This window comes from Podarcis cretensis (assembly GCF_951804945.1).
Source record: "Podarcis cretensis genome assembly, chromosome: 6".
Lineage (NCBI taxonomy): Eukaryota > Metazoa > Chordata > Lepidosauria > Squamata > Lacertidae > Podarcis > Podarcis cretensis.
The window spans coordinates 75,151,435-75,167,455 of record NC_137175.1 but is presented as its reverse complement, the minus strand read 5'-3'; the positions used below and the strand labels follow the sequence as shown (position 1 = coordinate 75,167,455).

The 16,021-nt window shown below is 45.4% G+C and overlaps 1 protein-coding gene and 1 long non-coding RNA gene across 3 annotated transcripts in view; one reads left to right on the top strand and one right to left on the bottom strand.

Annotated features, from left to right (window-relative positions):
* The window catches only part of GFI1 (growth factor independent 1 transcriptional repressor), a 45,086-nt gene that overhangs the window by 19,719 nt on the left and 9,346 nt on the right, over positions 1-16,021 (top strand). For both annotated transcript variants that reach the window (XM_079981621.1, XM_079981622.1), the window contains exons 3-5: positions 2,814-3,076; positions 3,659-3,850; positions 14,725-15,131. In XM_079981621.1, the coding sequence (XP_079837747.1) occupies positions 2,962-3,076; positions 3,659-3,850; positions 14,725-15,131 (714 nt within the window). In that variant the 5' untranslated portion in view covers positions 2,814-2,961. The remainder of the gene's footprint in view (positions 1-2,813; positions 3,077-3,658; positions 3,851-14,724; positions 15,132-16,021) is intronic.
* LOC307219025 lies at positions 5,444-7,136 on the bottom strand. The gene is made up of 3 exons (XR_013840270.1): positions 7,031-7,136; positions 6,488-6,593; positions 5,444-5,822 (listed from the first exon to the last, which is right to left on the bottom strand). It is a non-coding gene; the product is annotated as an uncharacterized lncRNA (long non-coding RNA).

Genomic DNA, 16,021 nt, shown 5'->3' with positions numbered 1-16,021 from the left:
TTTCAGCCAAAAGAGAAGGATATTTTTCCACCAGTAGAAGTTGGCAAGGGGAGAAAAAGCCCACCCCCGTGAACGACTGACCCTGCATTCTCAAATGCAAACTCGGAGCAAAAAACTCCACGGAACAGTAAGCCTTACTTCCGAGTTAACGCGCGATAGGATCGAACTGCGTGGCTTACTTGGGGCTTCAGCAGGGACACGAAATCCCAATTCAAAAATAATCTGCAGAATCAGCTAAAGAAAGGACACGTCAGCATTGGAAACACAGCTTTAATGATGGGAATCAACTGGCTCGCATAACTTTGCCTCCAGAGAGGAACAAGGCGGTCAGACGATGTAGCCAAAGTTTACAGTGATTTTAAAAAGAGAATTCAAGGTGTCCTTCATTAGACTAAATGGCATGTTAAAAATGTTTACTTGCTTGTGCCTGGATCTTGCCCATGAAGTCTGCATATTTGCTATTAGGATTCATACGCCACCTTTCAATACAATTATCAGGGCGGTTTACAATAAAATAGTTGAAGCACAATAAGTTGTTTGGAGAATACCATGATAACATATTTATTGGGTGAAATCTGAACAGCCGCAAGTGTGTGAGAAGACAGATTTATGGCACAATAAAATGTTGTTTGTAGACATTGCCTTTGTAAAATCAAAAATCAAAATCCATTTTAAACGTCAGATTCCCTCCGCCCCTTCACTCTGATCTGAATTAGAACTAAGGTCTACGATACAACAGCTGTTCAACGCTACATTGAATTTCACTTTTTGAAAGCAAATCCCAGGGGGAGGTTAACTGTACCCGCTTTAGGATCGGAGTGCAATAAAAAAAAATTATTCTAGTACATTTAGCAACTTCATTTTATAATATGCAATTTGTAGCAGATCCGGTTGGCAGGGGAATTATTCGCGACTGTGTTCCGGGTGTTGTTGTTTTTCGACAGATCAATCACAATACTCATTGACAGGCGATCAATCCCTTTTCTACTGTTCCTAATATATAATATTCGTCCTCGTCCCCTCTGTCTAGTTTGCTAGGGTTGTCACCCCTCCTGCGTGGGCTGCATCCCAGGAAAGTTCACGCAATAAATGCGACGTCTTTAATGTATCATGGGGTGGATTTTAACTCTTCGGTTGCTATTCTGAGCTCACCTCTCTGAGGATCAAGGCCATGAGACCATTGCTTTGCATCCAGACAAGTTTGGTGAGCGTTTAAAAGCCAGGGCGCAAACTTTGGAGCTCAACACTTTTCAACAACTTAAAAGATGCGGAGGAGATATTCCCCATTTTGCCCCGCATGGTGCTTGTCCGACTTTTACTCCCCTCATTGGAAGGATTGAGCCCCGCCCCCCGCCAACACCCCCCCCTCCCACAATTCTGGATCTCCCCAGAAATATTGACCAGCTCTCTGGAAGCTCTTGCGCAGAGATGTTCACTGCCTCTTTGGCCAGCTGATTGTCTCACCAGAGACCTCTTGGGGGAATCAGTGTCAGCCCGCTGGTTTTAGGAGAGATAGGCTAAACTAGACGCGTAGAGCACGAGACACTTAATATCAGGGTCGTGGGTTCGAGTTCCACGTCGGGAGGGAAATCCTGCATTGTAGAGGGTTGGACTAGATGACCCTCAGGGTTCCTTCCAGCTCTACAATTCTGTGATTCTATTGCATTACGAACAACGAGGCTTGCTTCGGAGCGGGCTTGACTAATAGGATCGCGGGCAGGTACTGGCGCGCGCGATTCCCCCTGCCTGTTTTCTCGGCCAAAAGCAGAGGGGGCCTCGCCCACGAAGATCTACCTCTTGAAATGAGCGGAACAAAGTTAGTCCATTAATGTCAGGGCTCTGAGGATGACTGAGCCTTGGTTGCAGGAGAGAGAGAGAAAGAAAAAGGAAAGGAGGAGAGGGAAATCTGTTTGATTGATCATAAGAGAGGGATAGCGATGTTTAATCCCTTTTTCTCGGCCACGTTGCTAGAGAGTTTGCTTTTGCCGCGCGCGAACCACAACCAATGCTGGGGCGCTGACTGAATTTGAAACACGGGGGAATTCGAGCGCGGGATTGCTCTCACCGACGCCTTGATTCTGTACGGTAGCGCTTCCGAGCTATTTGCGCCACCAAAGAGACAGAGACAGAGAATCGGGTACTGCAGAGTTTAGCTAAGTGGTGGGGATCCAAACCTTGCGGTTGTTTCTTTGAAGATCGGCGTCAGCCACCGCCTCTTGGGCTTTTTGCGCACTTGAACCTTGCGAGGAGAATTTGGCCCTCTCCCGCAATAACGCCCCACTCCTCCCCACATTAACACGTGAAGTAACCTTCGGGGGCCAGGCCAGAGAATAAATGAATGAATGAATGAATATTGAGGGAGAGGAGAACAGAAGGGAGAAATCCTGCTTCCTTTGTCTCGCGCGGTCGATTTCTGGAACAAGTCGCAACCTGTAGGAGAGAACGCTTAGTGGTTGGAGTGCCGCAGCAGGAACCGGGGAGCGGGGTTCGAATTCGGCCAGGAAGCCCACGGGGTGCCCCCCCCCCGCTTTTCTCTCAGCCTCACCTCTCCCGAAGGGTTTGTTTGTGTGAGGATGAAATGGGAGCGGGGAGAAGCTCGTGCGTCACCTCGAAAAAAGCAGAGCTACTGCGGCTGACAGGTGAGCCGGCTGCCTGACCACCTGCGCGAATGCCACCTGGCGGAGGGTAGTGGCGTCCTCTTTCCGTCCTAGGCATCCAGCCCCTCAGCCACGCTCCTCCCTCCCTCCCCCTCCCTCTCCCGCCCCCTCCAGCATATTCCCTGGTAACCAATGGCTCGCCCGACCTCTTCGCAGAGCACTTCCCGCAGGACTGGGGACGACTTGGAGAGAGCCGCCGCTCGACGGGACGCGCCGAGGCAGCCCGTGCCGCGGGGACTGGCGGCCCGAGAGGCGTGAGGAGGAGGAGACGGAGGACTGAGCGCCGTCCACCCCGCGAGGCACCATGCCCAGGTCCTTTCTGGTGAAGAGCAAGAAGGCGCACAGCTACCACCAGCCCCGAGCCCCGGACGGGGAGTACAGCCTCAGCCTGGAGAGCGTCCTGGCACAGATCTGCGCAGGTGAGAGCTAAAGCGGTTTCTTTGGCCTGGATTCCTCGGGCGCCTCCGGACCGGACCCGAGGCGCCCAGGGGACAGGGGCGGGTCAGGGTTTACTTTCGACGGAACATCCAAGTCACCGGAGGTGGTGGTTATAGGCAAATGGAGATGATTTTCCATTTGACGCCTGATACGCAGGCATGTATCTGTATTACCACGTGCTTTTATTTAGTTTGTTTTATCTTACTGCATTATGAAAAAAGTCTTAATCTTATTCCGAAGTGTTTTTTGTTTAGATTAGTGTCTTTTTCTCTTATTGCCTTTAGGAAGAGTTTTAATAATACCCGCTTTTTCACTACCCCGTCTCCCAAATCCACTTTTTCACAGGTAGAACAAGCGGATAAAAGGGCTGCTACTGCGTGATAAATATCTACGGTTATCACGGAGTAGCTGCGCTTTTGATCCAACAGGGGAAAAGTGGATTTGAAGGTAGCGCGTTTGCTGGCTGGCTTTCTCCTCGGGCACCTGTAAAAGGGGATTGTGCGACGGGGCGTACATGGGAAAGCAGGCTTCTCACGAGATCTTTCTCCTTCCTCCCTTGGCAGACACTAAGGTTCCGGGGCAGATGCCTCTGGGCCTCCCTGAGCCCTCGCAGGGCCGCTTCTCCCCGGAATCTCAGCTGCCCGACGGGGCGGACGGCACCTCGGAGTCGGCTCCCAGCTGCGAGGGCAGCCTCTGCGACCGAGCCGCCGAGCTGGAGGATTTGTGGAGGCCGCCTTCTCCCTCGGCTTCCCCAGGTAGGAGCTGTCGTCGGAAGGGCTGGGTGGTGGACGTGTTTCTAGGCTGCTTTGGGACAGGATCCGAGCGTTTTATGGCCCTCGCTTTACAGCCCGGTCCTGGCCGTCTCGTTGCGTTCAGCAGGGTTTACTCCGAAGGATGTGTGTAAAAGATCTCAGCTGCCCACTTCAGTGTGTGTGTCCCCATCTTCCCTCCTTAAATTTCTCCCCTGGGTCTCAAATTTTAATCCCCACCCCCACCCTATACCGCATCTCCGACCATTGCCGTGAGGATGGGGGAAAGAGAAACCCTCTTTTGCCTGCAGACGTGCGATGATTTGCGCGCACGGTTCATAATGAAACGCGATTTCAGACGCGCGTGTTTACCTCTTAATAATAAGGCAGGAGGAATCACAGAACAAGTCCGCTTCTTGCTGACCCAAATTGTCCCCTTAAAAAAGAAGAAGAAAAGAAAGAAAAGGTTTCCTTTCTTAAATTCAGCGATTCAGGCTTAAAAGGTATGAGACTCTCTGGATTTCCCCATCGGATTTTTGAAAGAACCAAACTATACCTGAGTAATTTCTCTTTCAATATATTTGCAAAGGGCAAGGTGGGGGTGGGAGCCACAGGACGAGCGCGAAGTCGATCTGGATTAGTCGAGGGGATGGGGGAGAACACACCCCACCCGCCCCGGTATCGGTAGGGAGCTCTTTTTCCCAGAGGGAAGCGGAACTGAAGCGGGACTGACCAGTAAGGGACCCCTAGCAACGAATTCTGCGCTCCAGTTCGAGGGCGGAGAGATTAAGCGCAGTTGTGTCCGAGCGGCTGCAAGAAGGATCGGGACACAGCTCAGGATCGGGCCCCTGGGGCAAAAGGGCAGAGCCACACTCAGGGAAATGAGCCCCCAAACGCAGCCTTACATCATCATCATCAAAAGCTTGGTATTTTTTCAAAAAATCATCTCTGAGCGGCAAGAAAACGAAGTTATACCATTCCTGCTAGTGGATCCCCGTTAAGACCAGATGAAGTCCATAGTGAAAAATTCCCCAACTGCATTACTCTGTACAGAGGACGATGTGCATTGGGGCGGGGGGGGGGGGTCTTCATCTAATTAGTAGAATCTTCCTTCCTTCCTTTTTCTTTCTTCTCTCCCTTCCTTCCTTCCTTCCTTCCTTCCTTCCTTCCTTCCTTCCTTCCTTCCTTCCTTCCTTCCTTCTCTCTCTCTCTCTCTCTCTCTCTCTCTCTCTCTCTCTCAAAAGAGCCCCTTCCTTCCTCTCCCTGCCCTGGACTCGATCCGGGCGCACGGCGTCTCCTCGAGAGCAGCGCAGCCTCTGGCTGGCTTCTCCTTTCCCTTTGATGTGGTCGCCCCGAGAGGACGCTGAACTCCTCACTTGGCGTCAGTCGCCCTGATCGCGTTGAGAAACACAGCCTGAGCAATTTAGAACAATTTGCTGGCGTTTTTTCCTTTTCCTTTTAGGAACGAAGGAGTCATAGAAAAGCGGATTTTTTTTTTTAAAAAAAAAATTAAATATAACCATAGTTTTAAAGGCGTTGGCTTTAAAGCTAGAGAAAGATACTCCTAGGTCTATACTAGCAGCAGAAAAGTGGAGAATGAGAGCAGGGAGAACTGTCTGGCTAAAAAGAAAGCAGAAAAATTGTGCTGCTGCTGTTGTTTTTAATATCTCTCAGAAGGCTTCCTCCAAAATCCTTACTAAACAATTCTCCCTAAAATGACTGTAGTTGTGCAGTAAGAAAGACGAGGACGCTTGACATGTATTGATAAAATAGGCTATGTCTTATGCTGTATATCTGGAGAAATGATTATTAAAAAGGCATGAATAAAAGACAGGGAAATATATATATATAAATAACACACACACACACAACCTCGCGCCCCTTCTCGACCCTCTTGTTTGCAAAGTAATTGTTTGCAATTTGATCAGGTTGTGAGTTCAAGAAAATACAAATTCATTCCTCGGAGGAGAAGGTTGCCCTATAAAATAGCAAAGGAAATGGGTGATAGGTTTTCTGAATCTTGCCTGCCTGCCTGCCTGCTTAGGCATCTCCTCCCCCAAAAAAAATCACCACCTGTTTCATAGGCTACAACAAGGGACTCTGGTTTGCAACATTTCTGCGGCACTTCAAAGCAATCACAACCAAAAGGAACCTGTCTACGCTTTTGACATAAATGAACAACAGCATGATTTCAGACTAGACTCCTCTGCACACTTTGCCATTTTAATGTTTGATGTTTTACTGTGCTTGATGTTTTAAGTGGTTGGAAGCCGCCCAGAGTGGCCGGGCAGCACATAAATAAATTATTATTATTATTATTATTATTATTATTATTATTATTATTATTATTGGGGTTCAGCCCCATTGAACACAGTGGAGTTTATTTCCCAGTAATCTTGCCTAGGATTGTGATGGGTAATATACAGATGCAGATACACATTCTTGTGTATGCTTTATGTATCTATATATACATTCCTATTAACAATGATGATTGTATTAATCTGATGGTGGGAGCAGCTGAATAGTGTAGCGATAATGATGGAGTTATAGTCACCTCACTTTATCCTCCCAGACTTTTAAATATTACTTGCTAGGCTATGAAAATCTTTTATGGCTGTTCAGAAGGAAGGATGAGTAACCCACCGCGATACTGTTTCCTGTTTGCTTTCATGGCACGAAGGAATAGATCCTTCCAGGGATCCACAAGAGGAAAATGAATGAAGACTCAGCTCTTTCTTCTGGTCTCCCACTAAAATGCAATTTAGAAATCTATACTTACATTTTTTAGCTTGCCTACCCTTCCAGGACCTCCAGGTGCCATACATGCTTGCACCCACAACCCCAATTTTGTCCTCACAACAACCCCGAGAGTTTGGTGGCATTGCATGCCTTTATTTAACAAAACACTGCTTGATTGCGGATCATACCTCCAAGCAGTGTAAAACACTAACATTGTCAATAAAGGGCAAAGTTAAAATCAAGTATTAAAAAAACAGCAACCCCCCAAATAAAACAAATAGTTCAGCAAAAAACTTACTAAAACACATGTCAACTTCTACATGCCTAGCTTGCCCAAAACGTTTTTAGCAAGTGCCGAAAAAAGAACAGTGAAGATGCCAAAGTTTAGGAGCTGCCACACTAAAAGATCACTTTCTTACGAGTGAATTAACAAATATTATGTGTTACCTGTAACAGTGCCAGTTCCGTAGATCAAAGCAGTTAAGTGGGCATATATGGGATGGGGTAATCCTGGAAGTAAAGACAAATGAACTCAAGGCATACAACTGAGAGAAAATGGGTGTGCTAACAGCAGCAGCAGCAACAACAACAACAGTACTCCACCCATCTGATGCACACAATGCATTGATTCTCCACATATAGTTTCTCTGTAAATCTGTGGCTTTTTGTTTCGTCATGTGCCTGGATGTCATTGACATCTGCGTACAACTTCTACAAAATTAGCATCCTTGCTTGTCCAAAATAATATCCGTCAAGAGCATTCAAGAGCCCTTTGGAAGCAAGAAGGCCAGCCTTGAAAATATCAAAAGTAGTTGCAAGGGGCCAAAGTCGAGCTTACAGTGATAGGACTGAATTAGGAGATTACAAAGCTTATGATTGATTAATATAGTTTCTCTTAGAGACTGACTGCTTGCCAGATCAGACTGTCAGCAGCTAGCCTTGCTGCGTTGCTTGCTAATGATCAGAGATAGAATATATCTCTGGTGTACTCCTGGTGATGAGATTCCCAGTGTTTGAGCTGCATCCTAAATGGGTTTGCATCCAGCATCTCTAGTCAGCTTGCTGGGGGTCCCTATGGCGCTGGCAAAGCAAGCTGAACTTTTGGCTCATTTGACAGAAAGCACAACAGAGAACAGTTCATTTGGACTTTTTGTGTAGTGTTTGTTTTCAGTTTTGCTCAGAAACGGAAATTGCTGACAGCATTTCTACTGATGAAGTGACACTGTGGTGAATGCTGAGAATAGTAAAGTTGCCACCTTCTGCTTTTTTCCCAACAAAATAGATCTTGGGGGAATGGGTGGGTGTGTGACATCTCACCAAGGTGGGTGTTGGACTTTTGCTTGACCTGTTTTTTAATTCTGAATTTCAAATCCTTGTAACCCACCCTGGGACCTGCTGGAGAAGACTGGGCAATACATGTAATAATAATAATAATAATAATAATAATAATAATAATAATAATACAACCAAAAAGGAAGATACATATGATAACCTTCTTAAAATTGGAGGTAATGTAAGACACTGTTGTTTCTTCAGGCAAAATACTCAAACAGTACCTACTGTAGAGGTAGAAATGTAATGCAATTTATATTATTAGATGTCAATTTAATAATTAACTCCTTTAACCATACTCCCAAATCTGACACTGAGGGCTGGCTTTCTCCTTCTGCCTAGTGATTGGCTTTTATTGTACTGATTTATTTGAAGAAGAGCATCCCAGTGCCCCAAATACTCTCCTAATGGCACTAACGGCTTAGCCCCCATCTCTCTCTCTCTCTCTCTCTCTCTCTCTCTCTCTCTCTCTCTCTCTCTCTCTCTCACACACACACACACACACACACACACACCATGCTCAAATGATCAAAATGGGACGCAGTGGGTGATCTGCCTGAGTGTGAGAAAAATATCACTACTGCAAAATTGTTTTTGTCAAAGCAGAGCACAAACCTGAGGCTGTAATAAACATGTAACACCCCCCCCCCCACAAAAAAAACCTTGCTGGCTCAATCAATTCATACACCTTGCTCTATTCACTTGTAAATACATTGCTTAAAGTTTTAATTTCTTCTTCTTTAAAAAAGCCTCTATAATTGCTTTATTACCGTACCTTTTTCTGTACTTGCAGAAAGTGCTTTTTTAACCTGTCTTTTTCTTGCCGGTGTGTGTGTGTGCAGATAGAATATTACCATTTTATTACGGCCATTTTTATTTTTACAATTATTTTTATTCTCAGTGGACTTAATCGCATCTCTTCATTCCCCTCTCTATTAAACCGTTGGTTGATGTTGTTATTGGATTATCAGTCTGATAAGCAAGAATTCAGGAGTTAATTGATGGTTTCTTGTAAACTGATTATTCTACTGCAACATTTTATCTTGTATTTTTCCTATGACTATTACGTGTGTGCATGTGCTTTAAATATGCTCCTTGATAAAATTAGCTAATAATGTGAACTACAAGGTGTTGGGGGATTTAAAAACACAATTAGATGTATCTCTTAAATGTAGCATTTTTATTTTTATTTTTTACATGAAATGGAGTCAGATAACATATGATGTTTGATTTGACTGCATTTCATGTAAAACTTATGAAACTGGACTACTGTTAATAATATAGGAGTAGTGTGTGAAATCTGTAATAACCATTGCTGTCAACTTTTCCCTTTTCTTGCGAGGAATCCTGTTCGGAATAAGGGAATTTCCCTTTAAAAAAGGGAAAAGTTGACAGCTATGGTAATAACCCCCAATGCATATTTTTCCTTTAACTCAAAACAGATTGCAGGCATGAATAGAAACAAAAACCTTAATGCGTTCGCACCTTAGAGGCCATAACAGCACAAATATATATTTTCGGCTGTAGTTCGCCTTTTCCTATGCAAAGTAAACCCACTAAAATTACTGAACTTAAGCTGGTCACATTTATTAATATCAACCTAACTACTCAAAGTAAGGCTAGCATGAAATATTTATTATTTATTTATTATTTATTAAATTTATACGCCACCCTTCATCTGAAAATCTCAGGACAGTTGACAAGATAAAAAATACAGGATAAAAGCACAAATAAATGAAACAGAAAACAAAACAAAAAACAACAACAATGCCCCCTCCCACAAACACTATTTTAATTTATTAATAATGAATACCTTTTGATATTCAAATTCAGAGTTTGGGTCATGGTTAGGCACCAAATATTTTGACGTGTAGCATTATATTCCCAGCCTCCTTTACATTTTAATTGGGAAGGTCTAACCAACCAAAATGGCATTTCAGTAAAACTCCTCTGTTAACAATAAAATAAAGTCGCAACGTGACAGGGCTTGAAACATTACAGAACAGCTGACCCTCTGATTTATTGATGTTAAAAACATCTCTTACTGTGTGTGGTTTCTTTCCATGTAAAAATATGTCTGACTGCTAGGGAATACACAGGGCACGAAGTGGTGCAAGTTAGGTTAAAAAATCACCTCAGGCAGTGCTCCCCCTAGGGGTACTCAAGGGTACGGAGTACCGCCCCAAATGTTAAAAGTGTGGGGCATTTACTGTAACAACTTCATAGTGAGCACCAGACCTTCCCTCCACTTTTTATTTATTTATTTTTAAAAAGCACTGGTCACCTGTATTGGAGTGTGGGTGTGTGGGTGTGTATAGGGCAGGAGTCAAGTATAACCCCAATGTACACTTTGCCCAAACCAGTCAATACTTGCATATTCAAGTTATGGAACCGAGGTACTGCTGTTATGCTGTGGGGTGTGTGTATGTGTGTGTACATAATTCTTACTGCGGGAGAAGCTTTTTTTGTAGATAAAAACAGGACAGGCATTCACTAGCAACACCACATGAGCCAACAGGCGCTGGTAATAGCCTGCAATTCCACATGGCTTTCAGAGCAGCAATCGGTGTACTACCTAGAGCAGAGATTTTCAACCTTTCTGAGTCCACGGCTACCTTGACCAACTCCATTCTTTCTGCGGCACCCCTGTGGGGCTTGGGAGCCCAGATGTGTCACCCTTTGCCTGCAGAGCCGGCAGCCTCTCAGTCTTTTTCAAACACCCTCCCTTGTGGAGTGTTCCCTCAGCCTCCTCTCCCCTCTCCTTGGGAGTCCTCTGGGCAGCTGCTGCTGCTGCATCTGGTCTCTGAGCTGCCCCCCCCTGCCCCAAAGAGAGGTGTCTCCTCCCATTGCCCCACAAGGGCCTAGGAATCAGCCCTTGGCCAGCCCTAGAGGCACTATTTGTCTGGGGAGCTTGCAGCCAGGGCTGCTGCAACAAACTGCTGTGCAAGCCTTTGGGAGGCAGAGACGTGAGAGGGCATCAGAGGAAGGGAGGGAAGGAAAGAGGGTCAGAGGCCAGTGTTGCCCGTGGCACCCCTGACCGTCATTCAAGGCACCCAAGGGTGCCACGGCACACTGGTGGAAAACTACTGATCTAGGGGAAGAAGCATTCAAAGCTTAGAAAGAATCTATCTATGACAGAAGCAGAATAAGAGAGCTGCATCTGGTGCCACAATCACTATGCATTTATTTAGCTAAGACTGATCATGCAGCAGACACGATCTTGTGGAGTCACAGGGCAAGAACCTCTGGGTAAGCCAGGCAATGCCATTACTGGGCTGGTTACGATTTAAAATGATGCAAGTGAACTTTTGCGAGACTTTGATGTCACGCTAGAAGCAAAATTGTTGTTGTTTAGTCATGTCCGACTCTTCGTGACCCCATGGACCAGAGCACGCCAGGCCCTCCTGTCTTCCACTGCCTCCCGCAGTTTTGGTCAAACTCATGCTGGTAGCTTCGAGAACACTGTCCAACCATCTCGTCCTCTGTTGTCCTCTTCTCCTTGTGCCCTCCATCTTTCCCAACATCAGGGTCTTTTCCAGGGAGTCTTCTCTTCTCATGAAGTGGCCAAAGTATTGGAGCCTCAGCTTCACGATCTGTCCTTCCAGTGAGCACTCAGGGCTGATTTCCTTCAGAATGGATAGGTTTGATCTTCTTGCAGTCCATGGGACTCTCAAGTGTCTCCTCCAGCACCAAAATAGAGGCATCCAAATATGCCCCCCCCCAAAAAAAAATCAGCACCAAGTGGTCAAAGCTTCCTTGGCTGATGCTGCAGGTGGGAGGCTGTCAGTGCAATACTAGGGCTCATCTACTCAGAAGTAAGGCCACCTGAGATCAGAGGGTCTCCCTGCCAGGTAATTTGTTAGCTGCCCAGAGACCATTTGGTAAAGGTTATAAACACAAGTGATAAATGCGTAAGGGATGGGAGCCTGAATGTTTGAACCCTTCTCCTACAAATAAGCTTCCCGTAGGTAGAACACTAGCATGCCAAGGAGAAGACGCACCTTGCCTTCCTCAGTGACATTCTAGTTTTCAACCTGCTGATTTCAACCTCACGGCAAACCAAGGGGAAAAAAACATGCAACCCCCTTGCCACGCCTACAGCTTAAAATGTTGTGGTCTAGGAAAAGTTTGACCCCTTGAGTCACCTGGTCATAAATAAGGGAGATCTTTAAAAAGCAAACCATGCTTTAATATAGCTATAACTAATGGTATTTTTGTAAGAGCAAGTATTCTCTCCCTTACTGCCTGAGACCTTATAATCTAGCTTGGCGTTTTCAAATGTTGCCATTGATTTGGGAAATTGCATCCCCTTTTCTCCCAGAGGCTTTCAGTACAGTGGTACCTTGGGTTAAGTACTTAATTCGTTCCGGAGGTCCGTACTTAACCTGAAACTGTTCTTAACCTGAAGCACCACTTTAGCTAATGGGGCCTCCAGCTGCTGCTGCGCCGCCGGAGCCTGATTTCTGTTCTCATCCTGAAGCAAAGTTCTTAACCTGAAGCACTATTTCTGGGTTAGCGGAGTCTGTAACCTGAAGCGTATGTAACCTGAGGTACCACTGTATCTAAAACATCTCCCTTCATCTGCCAACCCTGAACCTTGGGATCTGCATGGGGAGGCCGTTCTCATGGTCCTGCTGATGGGACAAGGCCTTTTAGCTGAGATTCCTGCATTGCAAGGGGTTGGGCTAGATGACCATTGGGTCCCTTCCAACTCGAAGATTCTATGATTCTCTGTGGCAGCACCCTATTTGTGGAACTTCCCTTTACTGGAAGTGCATCAGTCATCTTCAACATGCAGTTTTCATTGCCAGCCAAAGATGTACTTGTCTACCAAGGCGTTTTGCGCTGTATCGTAGTAGTTGTTTGACTTGCTTGCCATCACCCTCTTCCTAGGAGCTTACATTCTTGGGCTTTTACTTCATTTTTCTGAGTTGGCGAACTACATACATTTATTGCCTTTGTTTTTATGATGAATTGTGAATCACCCTGTGATCTTTATCAGTGCAGGGTGGTTTATAAAGGTGGGCAGAATTACCAAAATAAATCTGACGTGGTTGAAAGCATCTGCAACTGTGCAAATTCTTAGATTGTCTCCAAAATGACTTGTGTTAAGTTTTTTTTTTCCTTTTTCCAAAACGGTGGTGCTGTGCTGCTAATCACTCATATAACTGAAAAACGGGGGAAATGATTCACTCCTGAATGATTTTGCAAGGAAACAGGTTTGAGATGGGACTCGTGAATGACAGAATTAGCTTCACTGTTCCCTAGTTTTGTCTCAGAAATCAGGGCGAAGAATAGAACTATCCTTTAATCTCAAATGTTTATGAACTGGACGGCGCAGAGTGTGAATTTGAAAGTAGCTTTGTACGGAGCAAAATGAAGATGTAAAACGTTTGGCTGGTCCTTGCAACGGCTGCCACTAAACTCGTGAAAATCTCCGGTAGTTTTTAAAATGAGCCAACTGTTATGAAGCTGTTGTTGAAATGTTTGGCTAGCAGAGCTTCTTGTTATTGCCTATTCTATTATCTCTGGAGGGCTTGCTTCCTTACTGTTGCATTTTAATTTCAACAGAGCTTTTAGGCTAATGACAGAGGAAGTGTATTATTGTTTGGTCAAATACATCTGAACTTATTTCAACCTGAATGAGAGAGAGGGAGTAGTTCTCTCACACATGAACTGCGGCTGTTAGTGACTGTGGGTGCTTCCAGGCAGGCATTCAGTGCGAAATGTGTGCTACTCATGCACACATGTGGTTTTTTTTACACTGTTCACACAAGGATGCCACCAACAAAATGCCAACCCTGTCCTTATGTTTCTTTGTCTTATCTGGATTTTCCTCTTCCACGGCAAATATGATGAGTAAAAACAACCCATTGTGCCTCTGCAGCCACTGCTGGTATGGAAGATTCTTAGCACTAACCACAAAATATGTAATAAAAATAAAAACAACAACCCAATAACACCTCCCCCCCCAAAAGCCACATGTTAAAAGGACATAGGATGTCAATCAAATCAATCAAAGGCCTAGTTAAAAAGGAATGTTTTTGCCTGGTGCCTAAAGGTGTATAATGAAGGCGCTTGGGAAACTTTCCTGGGGAGAGCATTCCACAGACAGGGGCCAGTGCAGAGGAGGCCCGTTCTCATGCTGCCACCCTCTGGACCTCCTGAGGAGGAGGCACATGAAGAAGGGCCTCAGAAGATGGTCTCAGGGTCCAGGTAGGTTCATATGGAAATAGGCATTCCCTGAGGAAATGTGTGATATATATGGAGGATGTATGGAAGAGAAGTGATTGAACCAGACAAGAGGGCCTTCTTGGTAGTTGCACCTGCCCTGTAGAACACCCTCCCATTAGATGTCAAGGAAATAAACAATTACCTGACTTAGAAGATATCTGAAGGCAGCCCTTCAGATTAAATGTTTGATGTCTTACTGTATATCAATTTGTTAGAAGCTTCCCAGAGTAGCTGGGGTAACCCAGTCAGATGGACATAATAATAATAATAATAATAATAATAATAATAATAATAATACGAAACAAAGAAACTCAGCCCAGACACATTCCATCAAGCTCCACCCCGTGGTTTAGTTGTCAAGTGGTGGTATAGCAGTGAATAACATGATTGGAGAAAATGGAGTATGTAGACACTCATGTCGATCATGAACAAAGAGAAACAGGATCCGCACAACCTATTTGTAAGATAAGCCTGGAAGCACCCTATATACTAAAGAGCTAACACAACAAAGAGGTCGAGTGCGTGTTTTGCGTGAACCCCGTTTAACCGCCTCCGCTCAATTTGTGTCTCGACAGCCTCTGAGCGCTCCATCTGCCCCTCTTTGGACGAAGCTCCCCCCTTCTCGGTGCCCTTGAAGCCCTATGCCTGGAGTAGCCTTGGGAATTCTGAGCTGAGACATTTGGTCCAGAGCTACAGGCCCTGCCCAGGTCTGGAACGTAGCTCATCCCTTGGTCTCTTCTGCGAGAGGGGATCTGAGCCTGCTCTCTATGGATCGGAGCGCAGCTCAGCGCTGGGACTCTATGGTGACTTTGGCTCCTCTGGACTCTTTGAGCGGCCAGCAGCAGCCTCTGGGATCTACGTGGAAGGCCCACCTGGACTCCAACAGGAGAAGAGTGCAAGTAGCATCAAATTGGAATCAGAGCTCCTCTGTCGCCCCCTGTTAATCAGCACTGGTTCCTACAAGTGTGTCAAATGCAGCAAGGTATGGACCATATTCTATGACCCCCTTCGGTGGTATTCCTCTGTTCCACCCCACTCCACTCAGCCAGCTTCGGGGTGGGGGTTATTTAGGGGTGGTGAGGTCCGAAGGCTTGGGCAAGGATGGTCAAGGCAGAGACAGGTCCCTCTTTATTGCTTAATTTCAAGATGTGTGACTAGGAAGCTTGTACGGGGAAGGTGGAGCCATGGCATATTAATTGTTCAGATAGCTCTTATGAACATAAGAAGATTCTTGCCCATGAGCCCAACATCCTGGTTCCTACAGTGGCCAACCCAATGCCTCTCGGAAGCCCCAAAACAGGACATGATGGCAAAATCCCTTTCACTTTTGTCCCCCAGCAACTGATATTAGGATCTCTGATTCTAGACATAGTATACAGCCATCACTGACTAATAGCTTTTTGCAGGTCTGGCTGGACTTCACAATTGTCCTTGTTTTGTAACATTTCTAATCTTTGCTTTTGTCACAGACACTCTAAGCTGTTTGTAGCATTTCTAAATCATCAATCAGTTTAGACAATGAAAAAACCCTGCTACATATGACACTATATATATATCTCCCTAAAATCATAAACTACATATGAAGCAGTATCAGATATATATACTGATCGACAAAACAGTATCAATTATTACAGCAGACCACGTACTTGTCAATCAGCATTTCAGCTTGCAGTAACAGTGGCACAACTAGGTAGTGGTGTAGCATTGGGGCGGTTTCCTCAGATGCAAAATTGTTAGGAGCGTAAAATTTTAGCACCTAGTGCTGTCGCTGAGCTCCGTTGAAAAAGGCTTCTCCATGTGAACCAGGAAGTGACCTCTCCAGACAACGAAATGACTCTTCTTTTCTTATTTTTGTGGCTGCGATCTCCTGGG